Raw genomic sequence first — 27,324 nt, forward strand, 5'->3', positions numbered from 1 at the left:
GCTCAGGGGTAAAGGTACACAAACACGCCGCTGCTGTGATTTGTGCGTGACAAAAAATGGGAGAAATGGACACAATTTGCTTTGTAGACTGAGGAACTCTTGAAAAACGCCGGTGCCGTTCTCAGCACCAAAAGGCAACAAGCTCCCAACAGCAACCAGGCAGCAACACCCGCAGAAAAGGGACAGTGACCTATTCTTTGAGCCCGCGGCTTCAGCAACCACCTCTTTGTCACTAAGGCAGCTCTTGTGAACCCTTCTCCATCCTCAGCCTGTCCCAGACTATCCACACACTGGGGTGGTACCAGGGTGGGATGACAAGGCATGTAAACGTGCTCCGAGATGACAGTCGCATCCCTTCTCTTCCCATTGCCACATGCTCCCCCCAGGAGGCTGCGGTGATTAAGGCAGGTCTTTGGTGCCTGCGATTCTCAGTGCTCTCATCAAGCAACGCTTCACATTTCAGGTCCATCCAGCCAGACAAGCACTGACTGAGGTGTTAGCAGCAAACCTGAGAAAAGCTGGATTTACACCAAAAAATCCAGCTGCCAAAGCAAGCAACTGGGGGGCCCCTATGCCTCCAGTATTTCCTTTTTTATAAAACACAGTAGGTCAAAACAAGTGCTGGAGATAATGAACGGAATTTACTGATTCAAGCAGAAGAAGCTGCAGGCATCGCTGCAACTAAGTCTTAATAAATTCTGAAGAGTGACACTATAAAATGACACTATGGAAGTCTGTATTTATGGTCTCGCCATGCCTTCTGTATCCAAGGTGCCCTGTTACACTTAATAACAGTTTTTCTCCCTAGCTGCCAGCGTTGCAAATCCTGCCTGACACCTGACAAGCTGGCAGTTGGGGTTCACCCCTCCACATACACACACCTCCACCCAGTGTAAAGCTTTGGTGGCATGAACCAAAGGGATAAAGGATTAAACCAGTGCTGCCCAGGCGATGCACAGGACAGCACAGACTGTCTCCTCGTCTCTCAGGTGTGTGGCTCCACAGGGCTCACTGCGAGGCAGCAGGAGGGTATTTTTGCCCCTGATCCACTGATGGAAGCGATGCAGACCAGGAGCAGCCGTTGCAGGGAGGTACCTTCGTGCACAGCCACGTTTCAGAGCAGAAGCACGCCGAGAACAGCCAAGCATCAGTGCCGCGCCGTCCCCGGGAGTGCTGCCGGGCTGCACCACAGCCTGGGCTGGCAAAGCAGGCTCAGCAGCGAGCTCTGTGCAAGGCATGGGGAGGTCCTTATGGAGAACTGCGGAGATCCAGAGGTCCTCCGATTCCTCATGCCTGAACTGCAGGAAATATCCCCTCCCAGGGGTCCCAGCTCCACTACTGCTGTGACATGCACTTCAGTGACCCCATATCTGGCTTTTAGACCATGGATACAATCTTTCTCGAGCACGGTCTTCATCGAGTGTCTTGTTTTACCTGTTTCTGTACTATTCCTAAGTCTGCAAGAAAATCACCTTCGCACTCACGCTGTACATTGGGCAGTGCCTTGGGTTGTGGATAGATACCTGACAAGTATAGAGGTGTTACTGTCCCACCCCTGTCTGCATCATCTGCGCTGCAGAGGAGACAAAAGAAATCACATGAACCATCTCTAGTCCACTTCAGAAAAAAAACAACCCAAACAACCAAACCTACCAAACCGCCCTCCCAAATCAGTTTATCAAGTACAGCAGAGAGCAAACAGTAGAAATAGCCAGTGTAGGTGGTTTCACCTAACCCAGGGATCTTTGTTGGAGTGGATGAAGGAGAGTGTATACATTTACTCCTCATAAAGTGGTTGCATTAACACCTCTGACCGACACAGCTTGATTTGGAAGCTCTTCCTCCTCTCCTGCTTGCCAGCAAGGCCAGGCTTTCCCCGCAGGCAGCAGGGTGAGGTACAAGCTCTCCTCTGTTGGCAGCCTCGCTCTGCTCCTCCTTCAGGACATGTCCTTTCCACTTCAGGATGTCATCCAAAGGTTTGGAGAGCATCTGAAGAGATCAAAGTGAGTGGAAGGATGATAAAACAAGGCTCAAGTGAAAAGCCTCTTGGCTTATTTTCCAGCAAAGGCTCTGGTCCTGCAAGGCGCCTTCACTCCAGCCTCTGTCTCCTGGCTCCAGCCCTGCTGGACCCACAACTCCCCAGTAGCTGGTCTCAGTCATCACTTTCTGCTGCCTGTCTTCTCAGAAGTCTCCAGCTACTCTTCCCATGTTTGCTCCATTCAGATTTCAGCTGATGTTAGCAAGGGGGAACAGTCAGCATCACCACCAGGATTTGCAGCTCTCTGTGGAGCCCACCATGAGATCCTCTCTCTTAACAAAGGTACTGCCATACAGTGTCACAGATCAGCTGAGGTTGGAAGACACCTCTGGAGATCATCCCATCCAACCCCTGTTCAAGCAGGGTCACCTCGAGCAGGCTGCCCCAGACTGCGTCCCGCTGGGTTACGTCTCCTAGGATGGAGACTCCACAACCTCTCTGGTGGAGTTGACCTCCTCCAGTGTTCAATCACCCTATAGTAAGACAGTTTTTTCTATGTTTAAATAAAGTTCCTTCTATTTCAGTTTTCGCTGTCGCGGTCCCCCTGAGCAGCAGCCACTGCTCCCAGCTTCATACTGTACAGTCTGTAAATACCAAGCCTCCACGATCTGCCACCTCGTTACAGCCCTAGTTAATCAAGATACAGAGAGGTCTGGTCATTTCTGCATGTTATCAAGTGCACAACAGTGAGAGAGCTGTAATTAGTAGCAACCTGGACAGCAGGTTAAATGATAGTATAATTAACAAAGAACAGATGGGCTTTGTTTCCAACAAGAAAAGCAGCAGATTAGATCAAAATGTAAATGCATCTTAAAATACAGTCTCCGTGAGAACTTCAAGGTGCTTTTAGAAACACCACCAGACAGAAAGGGAAAGGTTTCACTTGGGCTGAATGACAATTCCTAAAAATAAAACCTGGTCTGGGGTTAAAATATAAATTGTTGATTAGATCTATTTATTCACATCCTGCAGCGATGGGAGAGACATGCAGCCTGATGCTTTTCCCTTTTCCTTTGCAGGCTCATAGGCACGTTCCTGTTACTGCCATGGCCGCTTGCAAGGTCTTTGCAACCCTGGGAGATCTCCAGCAGAAGAACAGAAGAAATGCCAAGTGACAGTCTGCATACATTAATTCAGTATTCACGAACATCCTGTTGCAAGTGAACAACCCAAGCAAAACTTCCTGCAGTCTTAAGGAGCAGGCAGAAAAGCAGGAGAGAGGAAAAAGAATCTCTGGACTGAAGAAAGATCTTCTGAATCAGAAATGTTACCCTTAATTAGAATTTCCGACATCACCACGCATATTCCTTCCAAAATGTAAACGCATAATAAAAAATTAAACTTGAATATAGTGTTGTAAAAGTTCTTGCAATAAATGGGAATTAGTTCTACAAAACAGTCCCGAGGAGACTACATTTCTTTCCCAAGCTTATGCTGGTAAAGCAGAGCTGGAAAAACAGAGATATATTTATTTTTTAACTCAGAAGCTTCCTTGAGATGCTAAAGGAAGCTGTTTCAGTAAAGCAGAAACATTTGTTTCATTGTGCGTTCGAGTAAGAACAAATGCAAAACAAGCTTCTAGACCTGAAGAAACATCAAACAGCTTTTTAAATTTACATCCCAAATTGATTACAGATTCTAAAACGAATGGAGGGCAGAGATCAGAGAAAATGTCTCAGTAAATCAAGGCAGTATGATGGATATTTAGTTTTCCGCAGAAGAGCAAGGTGCTTTTAAGCCAGAATGGAGGAGGCAGAGCACAGGGTTCTGAAAAGGGTTTGTGAAAAAAGAAGATCTGTTGCTAGTGTGGAAAAATTAAGGGGAAAAAAAAAAGCTGCAGCCCCATCTGAGTAAAAGCACTAATTTGCAGGCATGACCTGTGAAGGACCAGGATGAAATATTCCTCGCAGGAGCCGTTTCACTGTGTGCTGACTGCCTGAAAAAAAAAAATCTGACTTTGTGCTCGCCCACCTAGAATCAGTTTTGTAGAAATTTTAGCAAGTGGGGTCTTAGCTAAGATTGCAGGAAGGAATGGCCAGAGTAGGACCGTGGGGAAGAATACTTTCTTCCTAATTACGAAAAAGATAACGCTGTGAAACTGTTTTAGTGATGTACACGATCTAGCCTGGACTCCAAAGAAGGGTTTAGCTCCCAGAGCCAGGTGTTTTGTAACAGCTTCAAACCCACCCCAGGGACCAACCCCGCAAGCTCTCAGAGCGTGTGGCCACATACGTGTCTCAGGAAAAGGGTTCAGAAAGGGCCGTCCTGGCCACAGGCTGTTCGGTACCGCTGTGCTGCCTGGCCCAAACAGCACTTCTGCTCCGAGAAACGGTCAGTGAAGGCAGCGCTCCGGATGCAGAGCCAGTGACGCTGAAGGGACAGATGTGGAAGGAACCGGAGAGATGGGGCATCCCCTCGGGGACAAGGCAGACCACCTGCCTCCATCACGGCCAACCGCGGCCAGCAAACGAGATAAAATACAGGAGAGTGGTCTGCAAACACAACGGCGGCATTATATCGATAGGTCAGGGATTAATTAATGAAATTATATAATAAAATCACAAATGTAGAAAAGAATCACAGACTGGCTGGGGTTGGAAGAGATCGCTGGAGATCATTCAGTCCAACCCCTGCCAAAGCAGGGTCACCCAGAGCACGTTGCACAGGGTCGCGTCCAGGTGGGTTTTGAATATCTCCAGAGAAGGAGACTCCCCCCCTCCCTGGGCAGCCTGTGCCAGGGCTCTGGCACCCTCACAGCAAAGAAGTTTTCCCTCATATTCAGATGAAACTTCCCGTGTCTCAGTTTGTGCCCGTTGCCCCATGTCCTGTCACTGGGCACCACTGAGAAGAGTCTGGCCTCATCCCCTTGACACCCCCCTAAGGTATTTGTGAGCATTGATGAGATCCCCCCTCAGTCTGCTCTTCTCCAGACAGAACAACTCCGCAGGAAGGCCTGACCTCTAGAGCTGACTGCCAACCTCTCCATGAGCGTGTGGTCAAACATGTCCCACAGCCCCACGCCCCAGGAGCAGTGCTGCTCTGCCGTCACGCCGCAGCCTGGGAAAATAATTCCCAAACAGGGAAAATAATTGCTCTGGGAGCCTTCTGTTACCAAAGGAGAGAGGAGGACAACTTCAGGAGGTGATCAGGAGGTGCTGAGCTCTCTGGCACAAGGAGGCTTCCCCCGCAGCTCAGAGCTCACGGCGTGCAGCAGCAGCCTCTCCACTGAACGGCTGCAGCAGGTGCTGGATGATTTGTCTGATCCCCAGCATCCATGATGGTGTTTTGGGGGGAATTCAACGCTTTCCTGGCCATGGAAGCAACCTCCAGGCTTTCACGGGGATGGAGGCCTCACCCGCAGCTAAGTAAGCACGCACTGCAGTGCCTGGAAGGGTTGTCCCACAAAACAAGATCATGCGTTTGAAGTGTGAGGGAGTCACTCTGATTACATTTGGTCAAACCTTCAGGACTATTTAAGTGACTCTGGAACCCAAGTCACATTTTTTGAAAAATACTTTCCCGTAATACCTGATAAAAATGCTGGAGTCAAGGTCCTGGTACGGCTTGCTTGCTCTGGAAGGAAGAGGGAAGATGCTCAGACTGGAAATTCAAGATAACCAAGGCTGGATGCACTCCCAAAATGTTTTCCAGGAGGAAAAACATTTTTCTTCCAAAGCACTGTTACAAGCTTGAAATAAATGCGCAGACTGTTAGATAAAGACAGAGATAAAAACAGGCCCGTTATTAAATACCTCTTCTTTAATGAGGTTCATCCTTCTAAACAGTCACACGAAGGTTATTAACATTATTGTAGAAAATAGAGTATACTTGCACATAAAACCCATAGCAAGATATTCCTCATCACCCAGCACACGCTTAAGCATCTCTCAGCAGCTTGCATGCTCACAGCATCCTTGGCTTGGCAGAAAGAAGATAAAAGAGAGGAATGAGAGATGTCTTCTCTGGGAAACAGTCTCTCTTCTTTCAAAGCACTTTTTCCCTTCCAAACAATGTAAATTTAACCATGTGAATGATTCCCACTGCTTACGTCTACTGCCATAGAGCTGACATACTACTTCTCTTCGCTAATGCTACACGTACATTGTAACACCACCAGCCAGAGCATCATTAAAGCTAAGTTTGAAAAGATTTTGAAAAACGCGGCCTAACTTCCTCCTGATGCACAAAAAAAAGCCACTTGACTCTCAAACACCTCCATCACCTGGTTCATAACCAGTTTATAACCAACCTGTAGCACACCGTGGGGCATGGAGCCACGTGTGCAGCTAGCAGGAGTCGCAGCTTGTCTCACAGAATCAATGAGGTTGGAAGAGCCCTCAGGGATCATCGAGTCCAACCGTTGCCCTGACACCACCCTGTCAACTAGACCAAGGCACTAAGTGCCATGTCCAGTCTCTTCTTAAACCCCTCCAGAGACGGTGACTCCACCACCTCCCTGGGCAGCCCCTTCCAATGGCTAATGACCCTTGCTGAGAAGAAATTCTTCCTAATGTCCAACCTGTGAAGATACATCATTACACCCTTGGTTCGGTTATGCCCAACATCCAAGCCCATGGCTGTGTGTTAGACAAGCTGCAAACTTTTATCTCGGCTGCTCAGAAGCATAATGAGGTTTAGACGGTACGTGCATCACCACAAAAGACTTTTATACCCAGCTTGTTTAATGAAACCAGTAACATCACAGACAGTAAGGGACAGCGTTCGTCCCAACACGCTGAAAACCCACCTCAGCCCCACTCTGCTCCTAAACCCGAGCAAAGCAGTAAATGTAGAGTTTTTTTCTCACCAACACTGCTGCTGCCAGGGTACCGACAGTTGTTAAGTGACAGAAAACAATGCAAGTTTTATCTGGGTTTGGGGGGAAAAAGGAACCCCAGCTCCCAGTTCATTTCACAAATGCTCAACGCAACAGTGTCATGGACGTGCTGGAAAAACGACGACTGCAAAACTTCCCAGGTCACGGAGAAGCAGATGGGGAACACGAGGAACAACCCTGCGAGTCAGAGCGGTGCCCGGCCGAGCTGAACACGTCCCACCGAGCCGCTGCGCTGAGCGGTGCCGCGCTGGGGCTGGGCACAGCCACCAACCCCTGTGACCCCACTTAATTAAAACCTGCAAGTTAAGTGTACTAACACACAACAGTCCATTCCTGCCCCGCTCCAGGAATGGTTTAGTACCAGGAGCCATACAGTTCTGAGGTCTCACATTATTAAAATTTAAAAATATATATATATACACTGCATTTACAACATGCTATGAAATATATAATCAAAACTGCGTTACTACACTTGTCAAATTAGAGCAGGCGACTTTTTTTATAATGTAGGAGTCTTTTTTTTGTTTCTGTTTTTTTTAACATGCATGTTCAGTTACTGGCCTATAAATTCCTGTTATTTGCTACGGTTTCCCATTTCTGAGCGTGAATGACAAAGGCTCTGCGGCTCTGTCTTCTCCTGGAAAAGGTGAGCTTTGTGCCCAAGAGCCCAGCCCACTAACATCCATGACTCTTTCATGAGTGTTTCAACTATATGGGTCCAAGGCTACGATGCTCCCAGCATCACCTACACCGGCATCTCGTCGGGATGCTGGCAGCAGCTCCCAGCAGCTCCCCGCGCCGGGGCTGGCCAGCCCCCGTCCCCTCGCAGCCGTCCTGCTCACCGCGCAGCACTGCGTTGCCTTGTCTGCACAAGGAAGAGACGGCTTGGCAAGGACCAGGTGCACATCCCCGGCGGGCACCCTCTGACTTCCCAGCTCAGGGAACCTGCTGGTAAAGAAAATCCGAGCAGATAACGCAGAGCAAGGCTGGAGACAGCTAACAGCACTGCCCTCATCTGCAAGCTGAGCCAGAGGGAGAGATGCTCATACAGATAGTATCTCCACAGCCAAAAGCTGGCATCCTTCAAACACAGTCCTGCCCTCTTACCAACAACAGGCAGGGAAACACAGTTATCCTTCTTACACACATCAGGTGTAAGGCACAGGGAATTAACTTTATTTTACATCTGCCCTCCAGTGCCCCACATCAGAGCCAGAAGCAGCACGTGAAGCTTCGGCCCTGACCCTTTGGCCGGAGAAGACTTTCAGTGTAAGGAGGAATTAAGCACAAACCAGAGTTATGAAGACCGTGCATCCTGTGATGTGAAGGTGAGAAGCCAAGGAAAGCCCACACGCATGGGGGAGCCGAGATAGGAGGGCATAAAGGCACAAGGTAACAAACAAGAGGACAGGCACGAGATACATTGAAGACACCAAAAGCCTTGTATGCGAGAGGTCAGATGGAAAACAAGCAGAGAGAGAGATACCAGCGGCCATAACTCTACCCACAAGCACTGAACGTTTGCAATTGCTCTCCAGACTGCCTGGGCTTTCCTACCTCCTGTAATCACCAGCATAATAATTCCACAGTCGAGATTTTTCCCCTCTGCACATCAGTAACAAGTTATGCTATAAAAAAAAAAAAAACTGGAAAAGAAGCATTTCATCTGGTATAAATGAGGTTTTTAAAATCCCATTTCCCTTCCCTCTTCATGCAGATCTGTGCCGATCTGACGAGGCTCCTATTTTGTGGATTACACACCTCAAGCTTTGCAAAAACGAGCGTAGTCTGGTGGTTTAACGCTGTATTTCACAGCCCTCTCTTGCCCGTGCTGACATAAATATTTCAGAGACCTACACACAACTGTTTGAGTTAGGTCTAGGTCACCCAGAAGGCAACGGTTCGGACAGATTTATTGATTCAGCAAAGCAACCAGCAGCTGCCGGTGCAGCTCAGGACATCCCGGTGAGCGGCAGGAACAAGATACCCACCGACAAGGTTTAAGGGAATCCTCGCCAGCCGCCACGTCACCCACGTGGGCTGGGGGACAGGCCCTGGCACAGGACTCCTGAGCCAAATGGACCCCTCCTGCCATCACCTTCTCCTCCCAGCTTTAAAAACCCCTTCTCAGCTTAGAGCAGTGCTGGCTCATTCGGCCACAGGAATCTCTTAAAAGACCAAGACTGGCAACGAAACTGGACTGAGTTGTTCCCCATCCTGAATCGTGCTCCTCCCAGCGACACCACAGCGAGTCCTTCAAAGCAGCTTCTGAAATGACCTCCCTGAAATGAACGCTTTCTTTGAGAACTGTGTTTCCATATGTGCAAAACCTTGTTTGTGCAGCAAACGAGACAGGGGAAGACCCGAGACAAGTATGAACAGCAAAGACAGCTACCGACAGAGAAAGCTGCCCGAGGATCCTTGGAAGCTGCAGCCGGGGATATTTAAATGCTAAGCAATGTATCATCAGCTCCCCGCTGAACATAAGATGGTTTCGTCTTCGCAGAAGCAGCAACAACAGCATGCTCACATCAACTTCGCTCTGGCAGTTTGATCAACAGCAGCAGTCACGGCTTCTTATTTTTTAACTGCAATATAATTAGGCACTTCAGAGAATGACTCTGAACAGTACAAATGCTTTCGAGGAACTGCAGGTATCAGCACGGAGCTCTGCAAGCCACAAGTTTAACCACAGCTAAAGGTACAGGCCAGCCGAGCTCCTGTAACGCGTGTTCTGCCTGGCTAGATACTGAGACGTGCTATGCAAACCTGAGAGAGATCCAATGCTGCAACATTTCAATCACCAATGCAAGAGTTTGCTCCATTTCCCCAGCCTGCAAGGAGTTGCTCTGGCCCAAGGAAGCCTTTCTGTGCCCCAGCGTTGGCTCCTCTCAGATGGAAAGCATGCAGAGTAGATTGTAAATATTTTGGTATTTGGGGAGATGAGGCTCTCGCTTGGTCCATCTGGATTTGGAAACTGGACACGTTAATTCCCAACTTCAAACTGTCAGCTGAGAAACCTGCCAGCAAGTTTCTGCCACATCAGGGAGCAGGGAAGTGCTGCTGCCACGGAGGTGGATAGAGCCTGCCTGTAAAGGCACTGCCCAGCCCGGGCTCCCTGCAGTGCTGGTCGCTGCTGAAGAGATGATGATTAAGCCCCTTTTTCTTTCCCAGTTAAACCCTTGCCTCTTACAGCCTTTTTCTTGATCTTCACAGCAATGTCTTCCCAGAGGAGCCACTTCTGTCCCCAATGTCAGGCGGCAAATCCGCTGCTCAGTGATGTGATTAAATGGTCAAGCACCATCAGGAATGCTGACTGAACAGAGGGAAACATGGCACCCAAGTAACAAAAGTAGGTAATTCCCAGGAAATGAAGCATTCCTGTGCTCTAGGATGTTGCGGGGCAGATTTGAGGTCACCCGGTGTGCTGGTTTTGGCTGGGGTAGAGTTAATTTTCTTCACAGTAGCTAGTATGGGGCTGTGTTTTGGGTTTGTGCTGGAAGCAGTGCTGATAACACAGGGAAGTTTTTGCTACTGCTGAGCAGTGCTTACACAGCGCCAAGGGCTTTTTTGCTTCTCGCACCACCCCACCAGTGAGGGGGCTGGGGGTGCACAAGAGTTGGGAGGGGACACAGCTGGGACAGCTGAGCCCAGCTGACCCAAGGGATATTCCAAACCATATGGCGTCATGCCCAGCATATAAAGCTGGGGGAAGAAGGAGGAAGGTGGGGACGTTCGGAGTGATGGCGTTTGTCTTCCCAAGTCACCGTTACTCATGATGGAGCCCTGCTGTCCTGGGGATGGCTGAACACCTGCCTGCCCATGGGAAGTGATGAATTAATTCCTTTGCTTGTGTGTGCAGCTTTTGCTTTACCTATTACACTGTTTTTATCTCAACCCACGAGTTTTCTCAGTTTTACTCTTCCGATTCTCTCCCCCGTCCCACCAGAGAGGGGTGAGCGAGCAGCTGGGTGGGGCTGAGTTGCCAGCTGGGATTAAACCACAACACCTGGAAACATGGAAGAAATGTGTTTATATAATACAGAACCCCCAAGAAAACCGTCAAATTGATGGAGAAGACCATCAACACCATCCAATCCTTCCATTCATCCCTGACATCCCAAAGACTAAGGATCAGCCTTTGGTTGCCACAACCATCAGGCAAGATCACCTTGAAAAGCGGTAGGGTGTTTCTGCGTACTGACAGACTCACCTCCACACACTTGGAAGAGCTTAACACAAGCAGCAACAAAAGCAAGTCACCTCTGCTATGTTTCTCCAGAGAGCTTCCAACTCACAAGGGTATTAGCACCTGGTAAAAGTGCATTCAGAAAGGAAAAAGACATCATCGGAAGCACAACTTCAAAAAAAATCCTGCGTCTGTGGAGGAACAGATACCTGACCACGAAAAGGGATCTGACCATGGGCATGAGCATCCATTCAAAGGACGTTGCAATCGCACTCGTTAAAACCCAAGCAGCCTGCAAGTTCCTAAGGACTCCAACCGAGAACACAGTGAAAAGCCCTGAAGATGTCTTGTTTCCTCAGATAATACTAAAAAAAGGAAAATAATGGAGGCATTGTGAGACTTTCCAGGGCGCACGTATCCTTTCTCTCCAACCCAGCCGCGCCTGGTGCATTATTTAGTGCTAAGTGAGAAAGAAGCGATGCCTAACAAAGTGTTAAAGGACTTTGTGAAGTTTCACCAACCTCTCCGCAGCCTGTCAGCTTTCCAGCCGGCTGGCAGGAGACAACTGATCTCCTTGCTGCCAGATTACAGGCGGCAGAGCTCTTAGGGTAACTGTCTCTCTCTGTTTGCATCCAGCCACCTCCAGCAGCTTGAAGCACGCTCAAAGGGCGAGAAAGCACTTAATCAAAATCCAGCTCACACTGGAGGCAGCGAGGGAACAACCACACAAGGCAGCACTAGATATACAGTAACAATCGCATTTGTTGGCAGGATTTGACAGGTTACAGGTTGATGACACTGCTGCAGTCTCAGTGGAAATGCAGTTTGATGCAATTAGCAACAAGGAACTAGAAAAACAGCAGAGTAAAACTGGAAATACATGTACAAAAGATGAGCAACTGTGGGACCGGACAGAAGCATAACAATCCTGTGTTGAGCTCAGAACAGGAACGAGATGAAACAGGAGTGTGACGGGGGGAAACGCAACTCTGAGCTCCCTTCCACTATTCAGAATTGAAGATCCAGATTCTAAATCAAAACGTTTGCTTCCTGAGGAGAGACTGGCCCCGTTTGCTGCAGGGATACAATCGAAGATGGTGTGGGGGCCTCCCGGAGAGGCAGGCAGCAGAAACCCAACTTCTGAGCCTCGCGCTGCGGTTCGCTTTGGCCTGTGCTGAGCACACACCAGCCAGGACTCTGCTCGGCTACGAGCGAGTGAAGCCACGTCAGAAAACATGGGAAGACGCAGAATCACCAGGTTAGACATGCTGCCAACGCGTGCGCCTCTGCTAAAGGACTGAAAGGCACATCCCTCGCGCAGCCACGCTGGCTGCTTCCCTCGTCCTGCAGGTCAACTCCCTCCCCAGCAGAGACCTGTGCTAGCAAGGGCGAAACCCTCAAGGCCAGAGGGATGGGCTCGTGAAGGCAGCAGGTTCTCCAGCCTTGCCTCGAGTAATACACGTGCTAAAAGCGTGAGTCACAGCCCACGCACAGGACTTCGCTCCAGAGAAACCCGCAGGAGACAAAAACCCAGGCTGGCGGGGGCAGACCAAGGAAGACTCCTCTTTCTGACATGTTTCTACCCAAATGTGCAGGCACACCCGAAATGAGGGTCCGGAGCGACCAGCGACGAGACAGGCCACCGTTAAAGCCTTTTACAAGAGTAATTGAAATTCTTCTCCTCTGTGAATGCTGACAAGCTCCCCACTTCCACAAACCCTTCACTGCACATGGAATTGCTACAAAAATAAAGCAGAAGAAGACACTCGAGCAGTGGAGAAGGGGCTTCTGAACAAAACCAACAACGACTTTTATAATGACTGCAAGTATATACGTACTCTGCTTCAACAGGGGTGGTGGGGATCTGCCAGTCTGAACACTGAGCAGGGACACCACACGCCTTCCATACATAATGGTACAAAAATGGAATATAAGTATATACTCCAGCTTGGTGAAATTTAGGGGCTTTTGCCAGACATTTATGTTATACAAAGATTTACATTTGGAGAAGTCATTCTGCTCTATCGCGCAGAAATTTCAAGACAAATGGATCCCATATTTATTCATTCCAAGATACTACTGAGCACAGGATAAAGCTCTTCTAAATTCAGAGCACTTTATAAAAATTAATTACTGCTTAGTTCACCCTTCTGAGGTGGGAAGGTATTACACCTGCATATACATGAGGACACCAAAGCACAAGTGGATTAAATAACGTTGTCCAAGACCCCAGGAGGCAGGCTTACTGATCACCCTAATTGCTCAAATATGTGCACACACATGCATCTGTGTGTTTAAACGGGCTCATCCTCTCCAGAGCCTTTCCCAGCACACAGGTTTTTGCAGCGAAGCCAGCCTGCTCAGTTGGTGTTTTCTCACCACACGTGTCCCATACAAGTCTAATAAAACACACCAACCCAAAAAAAAAAAAGGGAAGAGATTTTTTTTTTTTGTGGGATAGGGATAAAAGCTGGATTTCAAACAGCCAAGGATCAGGAAATTCATTGTTAAAAAGCTGTGCACTGTTACGCTGACGATCCTTAATCAGATTGCCACCGAGCAGCATTTCACCAGCCCACACTGGAGCACAGCAGACCTGGGATACCGTGTGCCAATAAAAATCATAAAATCTGTCCCTTGATAAGCATACAAAGAGAGAAAGGACTTCTGAGCTAGTGACAGAGACACATCACCACCTGCAACGGGACCGGCAGCCCACTCGACCCGCCCCAGTGAACTCCAGCACTTTAGCAACCCCTCCCATTGCCAGCCAGTTTGGTGATGGTCTCCTGTCCCTGTACTGGGTCATCGGGTCCGTACCTCTTTGCCTGAACACCAGCAAAAGAACACATTGTCATGGGAACACACGGGTATTCTGAGTTTCTGCACGGCTTCTGTCGGTGCCGTCAGGCGGGGCTGCAGAGGGATGCTATAATTAGTCACCAGCACGTTACCTGGACGGATGGTTTGCCACTGATGTGTGGGGTAAAACACTTCCAGGTCTTCAGGATCAGCGTCATCTTCTGTTATCGGCTCTTTCCCGCTGTCATCTTTTGTGTCGCTCTCTTCTATTTTTGTAAGGGCAAACTCCTTTCGGATAGAAGAGATTCAGCTCATTAACAATTGCATCTGGGTAATTTAGTGCTGGCTGAGAATACAAAATTTTTTCCCTCGCCAGCAGATTTTTTTTTTTTTTGACATCCGAGATTCTTTCCACATGGTTAAATTTAGATTTAAAGTATATTAAAGGTTAAACACGCATAACTAGCATGGCATTTGTGCTGAACAAAGCAGTGCAGCTTATTTCCTATTCCAGTGCAGGCTGCAGGTTTAGAACAAGCTTCCACAGAGCCTCACCTGTATTACACTCGGAGCCAGGAGTCCTGGCTATTATTAGGGTTGTGTAACGTTGTAAGACCCTCTTTTCCCTTGCCTAAAAATACGTCAAACTTTTAACTTCTTCAGCTGAAATTTTCCACACGAGTGGAACGCCTCAAGCATTTTGGCGTTTTTTTCTTCCCTTAAATGCACTTATTTCAGGCTTGGAGAAGATTTCAGCTAAAATAGTTCAGCTATTTCCAAAATAGGACACAGGGAAAACACACCGAATTGCCCACACAAAAATGTGAGCATCCTTTTCTCCACCTGTTCCCGCTGTCCTCCAAGGCTCTTAAAACAATGAGGCAGCGATTTCACCACCACCTACGCTGCAGGCGCAGCACGCGAACGGCAGAGGTGTGGTAGATCAGCTAGCACGAGCGGTACGACACTATGCAAAGGAAAAAATGAGGATGAAAAGCAGGAAAAAAAAATCCTTGCTGTGAGGGAAACCTCGCTGTTCACCGGAAAGTCTCCCGAGGGAGCCGCTGGGAGTCATGTAAAACTGCAACGGATAAAATTATGGAGTGTACAGTAAGTAACGACCTCAAACTATCTCACACCAGGCTATTAACTGCTCGGGAAGCAGGTCTTTGCTATTCTGGTTTTCACAGGAATAGATAAGCTGGTCCAGGCTAATCGTGCAGACAGCTCAGTTTCTGTTGCAGGGAGTATTATCAGCTTCTGCTATCGCCAAGGACGACACCACTGAATAATTTCCAATAACCAGCCTACAGGGAAAGATTATTCCTAGTTGCTGGCAATTAGAATAGGAGTTACTGCTCAGTTCCTGAAGTGTTTTGATATCAATCCTTAGAACGTTTTCATAGGGGAAAAAAAGAAGTCAATTAAGAGGTTAACTGGAAATTTTAGGCCATGTTCTGCCTCCACTTCTTTCACTTCTTAGAAAAAAAGTGTGCATATTTTCCAGCAGAATCTGGGTGCTTTGCATATAAACATCCATTATCCAGCCTAGGAGAGCGTTTCTGAGCAGGAGAAATGTCAGCCTGAGCAAAACACACACAGTTAGAAACGACAGCGGTAACGCATGAGGATGGGTGACAAACCTATAGAACGTTTTTATCTGTCAAAAGGGATTGAAATTTCGGAAACAGGCTGGAAAACAGCTCAGCTCCTGCTTTCGCTTAGTGCATCAGAAGCTTGGAACTGTTAAAATGATGACAAATGGTTAAAGCTCAGTAACAATCATAAACACAAAAAGCCAGGTTCTGCTGATGAAAATCAATGTTAACATTTTCTGAGCCAAGACACAACAGGACTAAAATAAACGAGTCAGAGCAGTTATTACTGAGCTTATTTACGCTGCTACATTATTATCCAAGAGGGACTTAACGATACAGGCCATTGTAAATTTACCAACAGGCCGCCAAGTGTTGTATCTCTTGAAACACATAATGGAGATGGCTGATGTTTACCAGCTCTGCTCGTGCCGTGGTCAGAACACTCAGTAAGGATAAAGGACGTGACTTGGTTTGTTTAAATGTCACTGCCACTGCTTGACCCACCCCTGCTCTGCAACACCCCGTTTTCAGTAGTATTTCTGGCAAAAATGGGCAACAACACACAAGCAATCGTTTTATGCAGAAATTAAGTAGAATCTTTTTTAGCTTGCTTTCATAATTAAACTAGTAGAAAGGAAGATGTTTTCTAAAGAACAATGGAAATTTCCTTAAAGGCAAAAACCCTTCTTGCTCTGTCAGTCTGAAATCAACCGCAATAAGCTGAACAGTCTCAGCAGGGAGGGTTTGAGACAACCTGCAGTTTGTTTGCACTAAAGGAGGGACGTGGCCACCGTGGAGCCGCTGCAGAGGGAGTGCAAGAACAGGCAATGGGAGAGTCAACCACCCATGGCATTAATCCTGGCTGACCCTCGGCATCAGGCTGCCTGCCCATTCGGGGTGGCTGTCCCAGGGCTTGTTCTCCAGCTGGGATGACTGTGCTCTATCTCCAGCCTCCTCCCCTCCCACCCTGAAATAAAGATAAACCATCTCATCATTACATGACTCCAGGCGGGCCTGAGGCACTGGTCTGCAGCACTTATACTGTCATCTGTCCCTTGGATTCGCCCTGGGTAACAGCACAGCCCCCAAACTGCTGCATCACACCCCAACAGAGCAGCGAGCTGCAAGGCAAAGGCAGGAGTGAGCAGCCAGGGACACGGGGTCCAGTGATCCCCTATGTCAGCGTTGTTGGGGGACCCCCTGTTTTAAGCCACAGCATTAATTAAACTAAAAACCCCCCACTCTCTACTGCCCGAGCGTCCTCAAGGAAGCTTTCCAGATCTGCTAATCCAGCAGGGCCTGGTACCTGGGGCTCAGCAGCAGAATCCAAACCAGGGGAGTTCTGCACACCCCCACAAGTGCAAAGGGGCAGACAGCACCCACTCACCTCAGCTGTGGCTTCAAAATAACACTGCAAGGAGCAAAATCCATGCACATGGGGTACAAGGGCCTGAGAGGATGCTCTTCTAAGGCTGACTCACTTGCAGTGACTCAACACATGCACAGCTAGGAACCTAATGGAGGCCACCTCTTCCCCCCTTCTTACCACTAGACCACATAATTAGCTTTGCCTCTTGCCACAGGGGGAACATGGGACAACTCCAAACAGAAAAAGTGACATCTAGCAAACAAGAGAGCTGCCCAAATTGCACTGTTCCTGTTGCAAACCCCCTGGATTGAGCATATTCTGGATTTCCTGGGGTGAGGCAAGCAGTCTTAAGAAAGAAGCCCTTCTGAAATGTTGTTATTGAAGACCCACTGATGAGACGTGATTAACCAATGGCTGAAACACCCTACTTGGCCCTACAGAGGGATCATAGAATCACAGACTGGTTTGGGATGGAAGGGACCTTAAAGCCCATCTAGTTCCAACCCCCCTGTCACAGGCAGGGACACCTTCCACCAGAACAGGTTGCTCCAAGCCCCATCCAACCTGGCCTTGAACACTGCCAGGGAGGGGGCAGCCACAGCTGCTCTGGGCAACCTGGGCCAGGGTCTCACCACCCTCACAGCAAAGAATTTCTTCCTCAAATCTCATCTCAATCTCCCCTCTTTCAGTTTAAAACCATTCCCCCTCATCCTATCACTCCATGCCCTTGTAAAAAGCCCCTCTCCAGCTTTCCTGCAACCCCTTCAGTCACTGGAAGGTGCTAGAAGGTCTCCCCAGAGCCTTCTCTTCTCCAGGCTGAACAGCCCCAACTCTCTCAGCCTGTCTCCAGAGCAGAGGGGCTCCAGCCCTCTGATCATCTCCATGGCCTCCTCTGGACTCGCTCCAACAGCTCCGTGTCCTTTTTCTGTTGGGGGCCCCAGAGCTGGACGCAGCACTGCAGGGGGGGTCTCCCGAGAGCGGAGCAGAGGGGCAGAATCCCCTCCCTGGCCCTGCTGGCCACGCTGCTGGGGATGCAGCCCAGGACACGGTTGGCTTTGTGGGCTGCGAGCACACATTGCCAGCTCGTGGTGAGCTTCTTGTCACCCATCACCCCCAGGTTACCCATCAGGTAAGGCTGTTGCCCCATCAGACACTCAGGTGGCCAGACAGCCCTTTGGGAACACGGCTCTCAGCCAGAGCAGCCAACACTTACGGGAGCTCTGTCGCTTAGGCTTAACTGGGAAAACACCGCAGAAACCACCAGGACCAGCAGGTTGACTTTGGCAGCAGTGGAGAGACCAGTCCAGCGAGACATGGCCACCAGCCTGAAATGCAAAGGAAAACAAAACCAACAATATTTTAGTCCATGTTTTCACAGGTTTCAGCATTCTTTACGTGACGGTTTGCAACGCAGTGTGGGTTCAGGGGTGCGACACCGCAGGAAACAGAACACCTCGAGGTGTAAGTGCACGGGTCTCATCAGGGGCAGCCGACAGCAAGGGGTGCCGATTTTACTGCTAATGGAGTTTATGACAGGTAACAACAAAGCAGCTTATATTGACCCCGCAGGGGCTTACAGCTCTCCTGGAAAACATGAAGAGACCTGCAAGTCTTGTTTAAAATCACTGTGTTAGTGCCACGGATGACAACTGCAGGGAAAAATAAAAATCAGTGTGATCCTGCGAAGGCTTTTTATGCCTGTGCCTCATTTAAAGCACAGAAGTAGCTGTTTTAATTCAAATTAAACAAAACTACCAACCATCAAAGGATCAGCGGTTTATCTAAATCCATATCTAGGTTTTGCCTGAGGAAAACAACATTTTACAGAGACCAACAAGGTTTACTTGGTGGTTCCTCCAGCACAAGGCTTCCCCCGCTGCTCAGAGCACTGGCTCACCTGAACCACGAGCCCAGGAGCTGGCTCTGCCTGCGCTTGCAGGGGACCACGAAGCAGCTCTGTGGCACACAGCCACCCCGACCCACCACAGACCACCTAGGGAACAAGAGAGGGGGAAAAAAGAAGGGTCCTGCTCATGTGGCTGCCAGTCACCCTGGTACGGAGCTCGTATCCCCTCCACTACATGTAACCACGCTCACGCACACGCGTGCCTCCACTGCCTCACAGCACGAGGCTTTAAATCCACCTCCAGCGTTCAGCTCGCTGCTTCTCACGCTGGGGTAGGGAACGGAGCAGCCTGCCAGCACGCAGGCTGGAGAAGTATTTCCTTTGATTGGCTCTAAATTTACACGCTGCTAAATTAAACTAAATGAGGTCTTTTGAAAGAAGATGGGACTGATTAGTTCCGTTCAAACACTCCTTCATTACTCATCCCTCCATCAAGTCTGCTCCTACTCCTATCCAGGTTTTAAAGAATTTCCTCCCATACATGCAGTCCTAAATATCTTCCTTTCTGTCTCTGTTGTCCATCAGGACGGCACATCACATTGCAGATTTCTTCCTTCCTTGAAGTAACACCTTCTATTCCACAAAGCAGAAAATACGCTCACAGGCGCACCCAGCGCCAGCTCCTGCTTCGGGGACACGGAGGGAGGGGAGTCCTCTCCTTCCACTCCTTTACTGCTGTCTTGTCTCCCCATGCCGTTACCTTACTTCTTCCTCTTTCTGCCTGGTTTTTAATTTAGCCAAACAAAGAAAATAAAAGGCAAAACACCACATCACGTTGGGCAGTGGTGGACATCCAGGAAGAGCAGCAGAGCAGGGAGCACAGAGTGATACATCTGATGTGCTTCTGCATCTTCCAAACCCTCCTGACCCAGGCTCTTCCTGAGCAGCAGCCTCTATCTTTGAACACAAAGACAGATCAACCAGTTTTTTGTTTTTCCCATTAATCGCTTTTGGGGCGGATCTGGATTCCTGACACCCACAGCAACGAGTTCCACTGCTTAACGCACACTAGGCACGTAAGTAGCACCTTGCGTTTCTGACCTGGTACTTGACATCCTCCTCCCATGTCCGTCTCTTTTCTAAAGGGTCAAAGAACCACCTCAAGGACCCTCAAGCCCTTATTAAACTCCAACTGGAGTAGAAGAAAAGCTCTCCATTTTCATAAGACGGGCAAAGACAACCTGTGGCCAAAGCCCCCATCTCTCTCTCGAGGCACTGCGAAGTGCAACCAGGCTACAACTAACACCCGGGTTCCTGAGCTGGAAAACCCAGAGCAGAGTTCATGAGCTCAAACTCCATCTGCTCCCAGAAGATCGACATATCCTTCTGGCCAATGCCACAGGCAGGACCTCAGTCTCAGACTGACCAAGACATACAGTCCTCCCCTCAACTCACCTCAGAACAAAGTGCTGCTTTTTGCCCAGGTAACAGTTTTTTGGGTGGTTTTTTTTTTTTTTTAAGTTATAAAACAAGCGGCAAAACTGGGATAATGAAAAATAGATGTACCCCTAAAACTTTACCTGCAAGCCTGGAAATAAAAAGAGAAAAGAAGAAAAAGAAACTCAACAAAGCAGCGACTGAAAGAAAACACACACTCCCACAAAAATAGAGCTCACGTGTACCCAGAAGGCTGGTAGCAAATGACAGCACAGCCTTTTTAAAGCCTACAACCTCATGCCTGCCTGGAAGATGACATCTGCACAACAATTAGCAGTTTGCTTAGGTCCCAGGTAGGCAGGAGGAGCTAACATGTGAAACACAAGGGTTTGAAGCTCCTGGAGAGAAGCCTGCACAGGCTGACATCTCGTTATAAGACAGACGTACGCAGCGGGCGTGAGAGGATTTCCAAACCGAATGCTATGTGGGTACAACGCATTTATAGAACAGAACCTTGCAGCTCGCAAAGCAGAAAGGGGGGCAGCCATGACCCCACCTGCACGGGGAGCGTTTGCTCTGATTTAAGGACATTATTTTGGATCCAGCAGCACCCACGTACAGCTGCAGCTGGGCAGCACCAGAATCGCTACAGGAGGACCACAAATTCCCCTTGTGCGGTGTGGGGTGTGGGTGTTGGGTTTTTTCCCCAATAATGCTCTTCTGTCAAAGAAAATGAGGTACCAGGGAAAGAGGAAAGGGTCATGCTCAGAGAAGCCTCCATTCCTGGCAGCAGCCCTCCCGTCAGAGCAGGTGGTGTTGGCTTCGCAGCGCAGGGAGGTTCTGTCCCACGGCTCCAGAACACCCTCTGCACCGGCGGCCGCAGGAACAACAGCACTGCCATTATATCCTCTATTAGCAGGGACATTTTTCCTGATTTTACTCACTGCACACCAGTAAGTGCTGCACAGCCCCACGAATGTTGTTTTCATAGTCATAGGTGACAGTTCAAAGCAAGTCAGTAAGAGGAACACATTTCATTAATGCCTTCTGCTGCTGGGAACGCACCACTCTCTCGTGTCCTGACTCAAAGCCCACGCTGCGTACACTGTGCCACCCCAATAAATCCATCTGAAGCCTCATCTGAATTCTGATCCACTGCTCCGGGAGAGCACAGGGACATCCCGGAGACATCCCCCCTCGCTAGACTCTGGTTTTATGGCAACTGGAAGCAATAACAATAAACTAATCCTTGTTCTCATCTAGGGATTGAGGGAGCAACACAGGAACTACAAGCCTTGCAAAATTGTCTGTGAATTTCCTAGTTCAGGCAGGGTATGTGTCCAGCCACCCTTCGCCGAGACAGCCAGCGGTAACGGAAGCACCAACGGCACTTTGTGTGTCTACGAGCACAAATAATTCACAGAGCTCCCCTTGCCGAGCGCAGGGCAGCACTGGAGAACAATCAAACGATGAAAGACATCGAGGAACACAGCCCAAACACCCTTCAGCTGAACTGGTGACATGAAAACCTCCAAGCACTTCTTAGGCTGAAGCTAAAGTTTGATTGGCAATAACAGTTACGGAAACTGTTTTAAAGACAGATGTGTAAATTGGGATGTCTGATTGAAGAGGTGCAACTCAGGACACACACTACAATCAGCGTCGAGTCAAGATCCCCGTTCAAACACAACGTCATTTTAATGACACTGGCACCTATGGCTGAGACCAGCAGGACGTGCTAAGTGATGTGCAACTCAGTGGATAAAGAAAAGAAAATTTAGCTGACCCGAAATTTTCTTCCTCTGAGCAACAGGGTCCCCAGGTCTGTAATGAGTGCTTGTTTGTGCTGACTTGCTCCTGAAGAGCAGAGCAGTGTCAGTGAGACACCTTGGGAACGTCCCATGGCCGGCAGTCCCTCCTCCGATGACTGTGCAGCTACACTGACAGGAGGAAGAGGAGGTTTTAATCTGAAATTCAGCCTGTGCCTAAGAGAGGAAACAGCTGGTGGACAAACAGAGGATTACGACGAGGCCACAGGACACTCTACCCTTCCCCGGTCATTACAGTCGGGTCTGCACAACCCTCTGCTTTCAAACAGACAAGCAGGACCAACTTGCAACTGTGATCATCCTCTCTTCTTCCCAGAGGCACAGAGACCCAAAGGCTCCTGCTAAGTACAAACCAAGCTAAGAAAAGCCATCCTGGACATACTCACGTTTTGGTGGACACAGGCCCAGATGACCACGTGTCTGCTTAGCAGATCTCAATCCTGAAGACCTGCCTCAGCTCTCCCGGCCCTGACAGTACTTGGACATTGCACTGCAGCTTCTGGCACGAAGCACAGGATTTCTTGGATTTCCTCTGGAAATGGAAGCCACGAGATGATAACTTGCCCATATCAAAACCCAATGGCTCTCATAACACAGAGCACAGGTCCTGTCCTTCCAAACATGTCTACCTGGAGATGGTTACCTGCAGCACGTTAACGTGGAGGATCCAGCAGGAAGACGCAAGCCAAGGGGCAAGATGCTCCAAGAACCACAACAAGCTACCAAATCATGCACAGTGTGAGCATTCCCCACTGCCTTCACTAAGAATAGGACTTGTGAGTCTCTGATGCCGCTTTTCCCCCCTTAAAAGCCATCTTCATCTTTTTTTCATGCTTTTTCCTCCCCAGAACGAGGCCTAGAAATTAACTGCGCTTGCCCTAGGTGCAGTGCCCAGGTGAGCTGCTGGGGCTCTGTATGGCTGATCGACAGACACCGGGACGCACCAGGGACCTCCTGCTCGTGCCTCTGTCTGAGCTCCCTCCTGCCACAGACAGCTCCTGATCAGCAACGTTTCCAACAGGAGGCAAGACTGAAATTTCCTCTTCTTTAAAGCAAATATTAAAACTACAAAGATCCTGGAAGAGACCTGAATGCACTTGACTGATCAAAGAACTGGATCTGAATAAAAATTAATAAAAAAAACAGAATAAAGTAATAATAACAAACTTAGCACCTTATGCAAAGCAAGAGAAGAGCCCTGAGCAGCAAAACCAAATGTAACGAGGAGCTTCCTTCAGGGATCCGTGCAGTGCTCCCGATGGAGCCCCAGTTTGTTTGTCCTTGGTTCTCCTGGGACAAACCGGGCAGGAACAGGCTTCTCTGGGTACAGACCCACCACACCGGGCTGGCACAGGCTCTGCGCAGCTTCGTCCGAGGTCTGATGTCACATCCACCTCTGCCGTGCTCGGGATGCTCCCAGCAGTCTGCTCCTCCCGGCGTCCTGCTGCTGGGAAAGCAGCTCGTGCCTCCAGCAAACATCCCCAGCTCCATGCAGGAGCCCACCGCACTGAGACCCCCCCAATGCCTGCCGGAGGGTCCCACCTGGGCACGAAGCCCCCCACACATGGGTGAAAGACAGGATCGTGAGCACCACTTGCTTGCAAGGACCCTCACACTACCAAGATCTCGGCGGAGAGGGCGCAGCTGCAACACAGACCGTCCCGTTGACGCCTCTTATGAAATTGCTTAAAAAAACGTTTATTCTTGCTTGCACCTCATCTTTTACTCCTACCAAGACTCTGCTCTGGCATGCTAAAACACTCCTACACAAGGGAAAAGTTGTGGGAACACCTTCCCTTATCCAGCTGCCTACGGAGAGCCCACGCAGCGAGGAGGCCACGCTTTCAGGTTTACAGGAACAAATCGTGGCTCGAGCTGCGCTGGTTCGGCTCAGCCTGCGCCCAAGGAGCAGCTCCTGCTCTGATACGGAGCAGAAGCATCGCTCTGAACTGGGACCAGTGCACAGGGAGAAATTTTGACACGGGGTGGTGGGAATGGGGAGGGAGAAGGACAACCATGGTAGAAACATGTGCTTACAGAGCCTGGCATCTATCGTGCAACTTTTATAATCGCCACTAACAAATAATAACAATAAATATTAACAACCCCTCCCCACTGCCTGCTCAGCCTTCAGCCCTGCTAACAGCGGCTCAGCCACGATAGCACCTAACGTTGGTCTCTCCTACAAGCGCTGCCGGGTGCCGACACAAGCGAGAGCAGAGCTCGGATGTACCCAGCGACAGCAGCCAGCACAGCAGCGCCCGGGCACGGCGAGGGCAGCTCTCGGCACCGGGGCAGAGGAGCGGGCTGGTGCGGGTCAGTTACGGGTAAAGCCGCCATCACCCCTTCTCCCCGACCACAGCAACTCCGACCCTGGTGTTTACACAAACAACCTCACGCAGTTTAACACTAAACATCGTTTAGTCTATCAATTAAATTTACTTAATGAATTCCTTCAGAAACCAGCTTTCTCAGAAAACGCTGCTCTCCAGAGGGCATGAGCACAGCTTTATACTCCAGCGGTTTGAAGCCCAAGCAAGGCTGCCATGGTCGTCTCCACCCGCTCGCTAGCAGCGGTGGCAGAAGGGGCCACTCTCCGCCGAGGCTCAGCAAGATCCCCAATCCCAGGGGCTGCAGCCGGCGTGTCTCCGGCAGTCCTCACACCCTCCACACCGGAGGGCCCCGGGTCCAGCACGGGGGGACCTGCTGCTCCGCTCAGGATGGAGTGTGCAAAAGCAGAGCATGCCTCAAAGATCAGAGGACTGAATTTATCATTTATTATTTATTAAAAGATGCATCTATCTGAATTTCTGGCAGCAGCTCTCGCAGGGCTCTGCGGCCGACTGCACACGCACACGACACCCTCGCTCTGCAGAGCTTCGGGGCTGGCAAGCACGTTCCAAGTCCGCACCGGAGCACGCGGGCTGACCTGCACCAGTTTAGGACTTGCCTGGAGATAAGGCACGTGCAGGGACCTTCGGGACAAACATCTTTCTGACAGCTGCCACGCTGCCTGACCCCAACCACACAACACAGCTTTCCGCTTCCTCATTGCCTCCCCATCGCCCCAAGCCCCAGCTGAAACCGCCTCTCCTCCTGCTGTACTATTCCCTTCTGCTCCTTGCTGCGATTTCCCACACACAGCACATACAATTGAGTGATATTTTTCCCCCCACATGTATCTATCATTTCCATCAGCCCCTCTTTGCAAGGTGATGCCTTGGCTCGGACTAACCTGCGAGTCTGCCAGCGTTCAGCATATTTTTTTTTTTTTTACCCCCTCTGCTTTCCCAAGCTTGGAGAATCTAACAGGAAAGAAAGCACACACCGCACCAGCCAGGGCACCCTGACGTCCCGCTGCAGTCAGGCCCACAAAGAGCCACAGATTTCATTGGCGGGCTCCCAGCCTCCCTGGAAACAGCTTTTTGTATTTTCCAAGTTCCTGCTGTTCACTTGTGGCTCTCACATCGAGCAACAACCTCCTTCCCCTGCCAGGTGCCAGCTTCCCTATAAAGAGACTCAATTAAGAGGTTAAAAAACCATGCAAAATTCAGGCTCAGTACTACAGAGAGCTGATGCTGATGTATCAGGCACAGCAGCACCTGCACCACGCCGCTGCCCCACCACAAGCATCTATCCCTCAGCCTGTCCTCGCCCAGACCCTCGCTGCCGGCTCCGGCTCAGCCCGGAGGTTGCCCGTTGCAACTGCCACCTCTCCGGAGCTGAGGGCACCCGCTGTCCCCGCAGCCCTGCAGGGCACCCGGCGCGGCAGGGCCCCGACCGCAGACGAGCGAAGGGCCTCTCCGGCAGCTCTATCGATCCGTCAGAACGGCGAGCTGCGAGGGTTATGAAAAATGCATCTCCTCACCTCTCCCCCGCGCACCGGGCAGCGGTGACAGCTCTTACTTGGCTGACGACGCACAGGCACAGGGCGCAGCAGGGAGCAGCACGGCAGGCAGCGAACGTGGGGCTCGCTCGCCGCGTGCTCTGGCTACGCAGCCAGGATCAACACGGCATCGCAACCCACGGGATTAATTGTGCGGGACGCCCAGCTCAGGACCTCCCTTGCAAGCGAACTGGGCTACCCCACGCTTCCAGTTCCGGGGCAAGTTCCCAGTTGAAAAGCCACTGGGATCCACCACATGAGCCAAATCCACTGAGGAGGTGTCAGATCGGCCACTGGCAGCAAAACCCGGAATAAAGCCCTACCAAGACACCCTCAAACCCTCCCCTGAAGGGGAAGAAGGAGGTCTGCGGGGATGAACGTAACCTACTGCCAAGCAGGTTCCCTCGGGACTGCTCCTGGCTTTACCCCAACTCTCCGTGGGAACCCAGGCAAGTCGTTCCCACGCCGGGCTCCGGTGCTCCACTAACACAGACGCCACGGTTATAACAGAGGGAATCGCAGGGCTCCTTCCACTGAGGTCTGCGGTGATATCTTCACGTGCTCAGATAAAAGGTATTATTCAAGTTTGCTTAAATTTTTCACTACATTAGTACTTTTAAAGCGCTCTCAGAGGATGCCTTTCATAGGCAATTAAAAAGGCCCTGAGACAGTACTGAGTATGAAGAGAGAACGGAGAGACTATCAGTACAACCATCTACAAGCGACTCTCACCATGATTCCCATTCTTCTACCCAGGCATTTCCCACCACCATTAAAAAGCGAGTCTTGCTGTCCACGTGCAAGAGCCTCCCCGCTCCGACACCAAAGCAGAACAGCCAGCCAGCAGCAGGCAGCATTTGTTCAGCAGGTTTTTTTCCCCCAAGGAAATTTAAAATAGCCCAGAGCTCCAAGGGCTGCAAAAGCAGAAGTAAATGCACGGTCACAGGAAGCTGAAAGAGCATAATTCCTTCTCTCTCCTGTTCTTCATCATCTGCCACCTCTGCTCTGGGGAATGGTTTTTTTGCCTTTCTGCTTGTGAGATGGCTACAGACTGACACGTGCTCGCGCTGTACCTAGGATCAAGATGCTCCAGGCTTCACTGGTCCTTGGGCACTGTTTTAAGCTTAATAAAAATCAGGGAAGAAGCAAGGAAACTGCCTGCACACAAAGCACCATCAAATGCAAGAGTCCACAGCTGAAAAATATGTTTCGTCTCTCATCTCTTGTCAGATAGGCAGAGCTATTTTAGATGTTACTTGTAGCAACGTATGGAAAAAATAGTTGAAAATGTGTCAGTGCAGCATCCTTTTAATTAAACAATCCCTCAGGCACTGCAGAATTGCTCGGGCCAAGCGTAGGTGCTGGACATTGCACGTCCACCTCCTCAAGGATAGACACAGGCCTGAGTCCTCCAGCAAAGGAAAAGGTTTCACAGACCACTCTGGAGACCTGACTGCCGTTATTAGATGGCCCCAATCATCCACACGGGCTGT

The 27,324-nt window shown here is 49.8% G+C and overlaps 1 protein-coding gene across 2 annotated transcripts in view; it reads right to left on the bottom strand.

The window, feature by feature from the left end:
• Window positions 1-27,324, bottom strand: part of SIL1 (SIL1 nucleotide exchange factor) — a 107,664-nt gene that overhangs the window by 66,255 nt on the left and 14,085 nt on the right. For both annotated transcript variants that reach the window (XM_068417240.1, XM_068417239.1), the window contains exons 3-4: window positions 18,047-18,158; window positions 14,019-14,154 (exon numbers count right to left, since the gene is read on the bottom strand). In XM_068417240.1, coding sequence (XP_068273341.1) covers window positions 14,019-14,154; window positions 18,047-18,148 — 238 coding nt within the window. In that variant the 5' untranslated portion in view covers window positions 18,149-18,158. The remainder of the gene's footprint in view (window positions 1-14,018; window positions 14,155-18,046; window positions 18,159-27,324) is intronic.

The sequence above is a fragment of the Nyctibius grandis genome, chromosome 22, assembly GCF_013368605.1.
Source record: "Nyctibius grandis isolate bNycGra1 chromosome 22, bNycGra1.pri, whole genome shotgun sequence".
Lineage (NCBI taxonomy): Eukaryota > Metazoa > Chordata > Aves > Nyctibiiformes > Nyctibiidae > Nyctibius > Nyctibius grandis.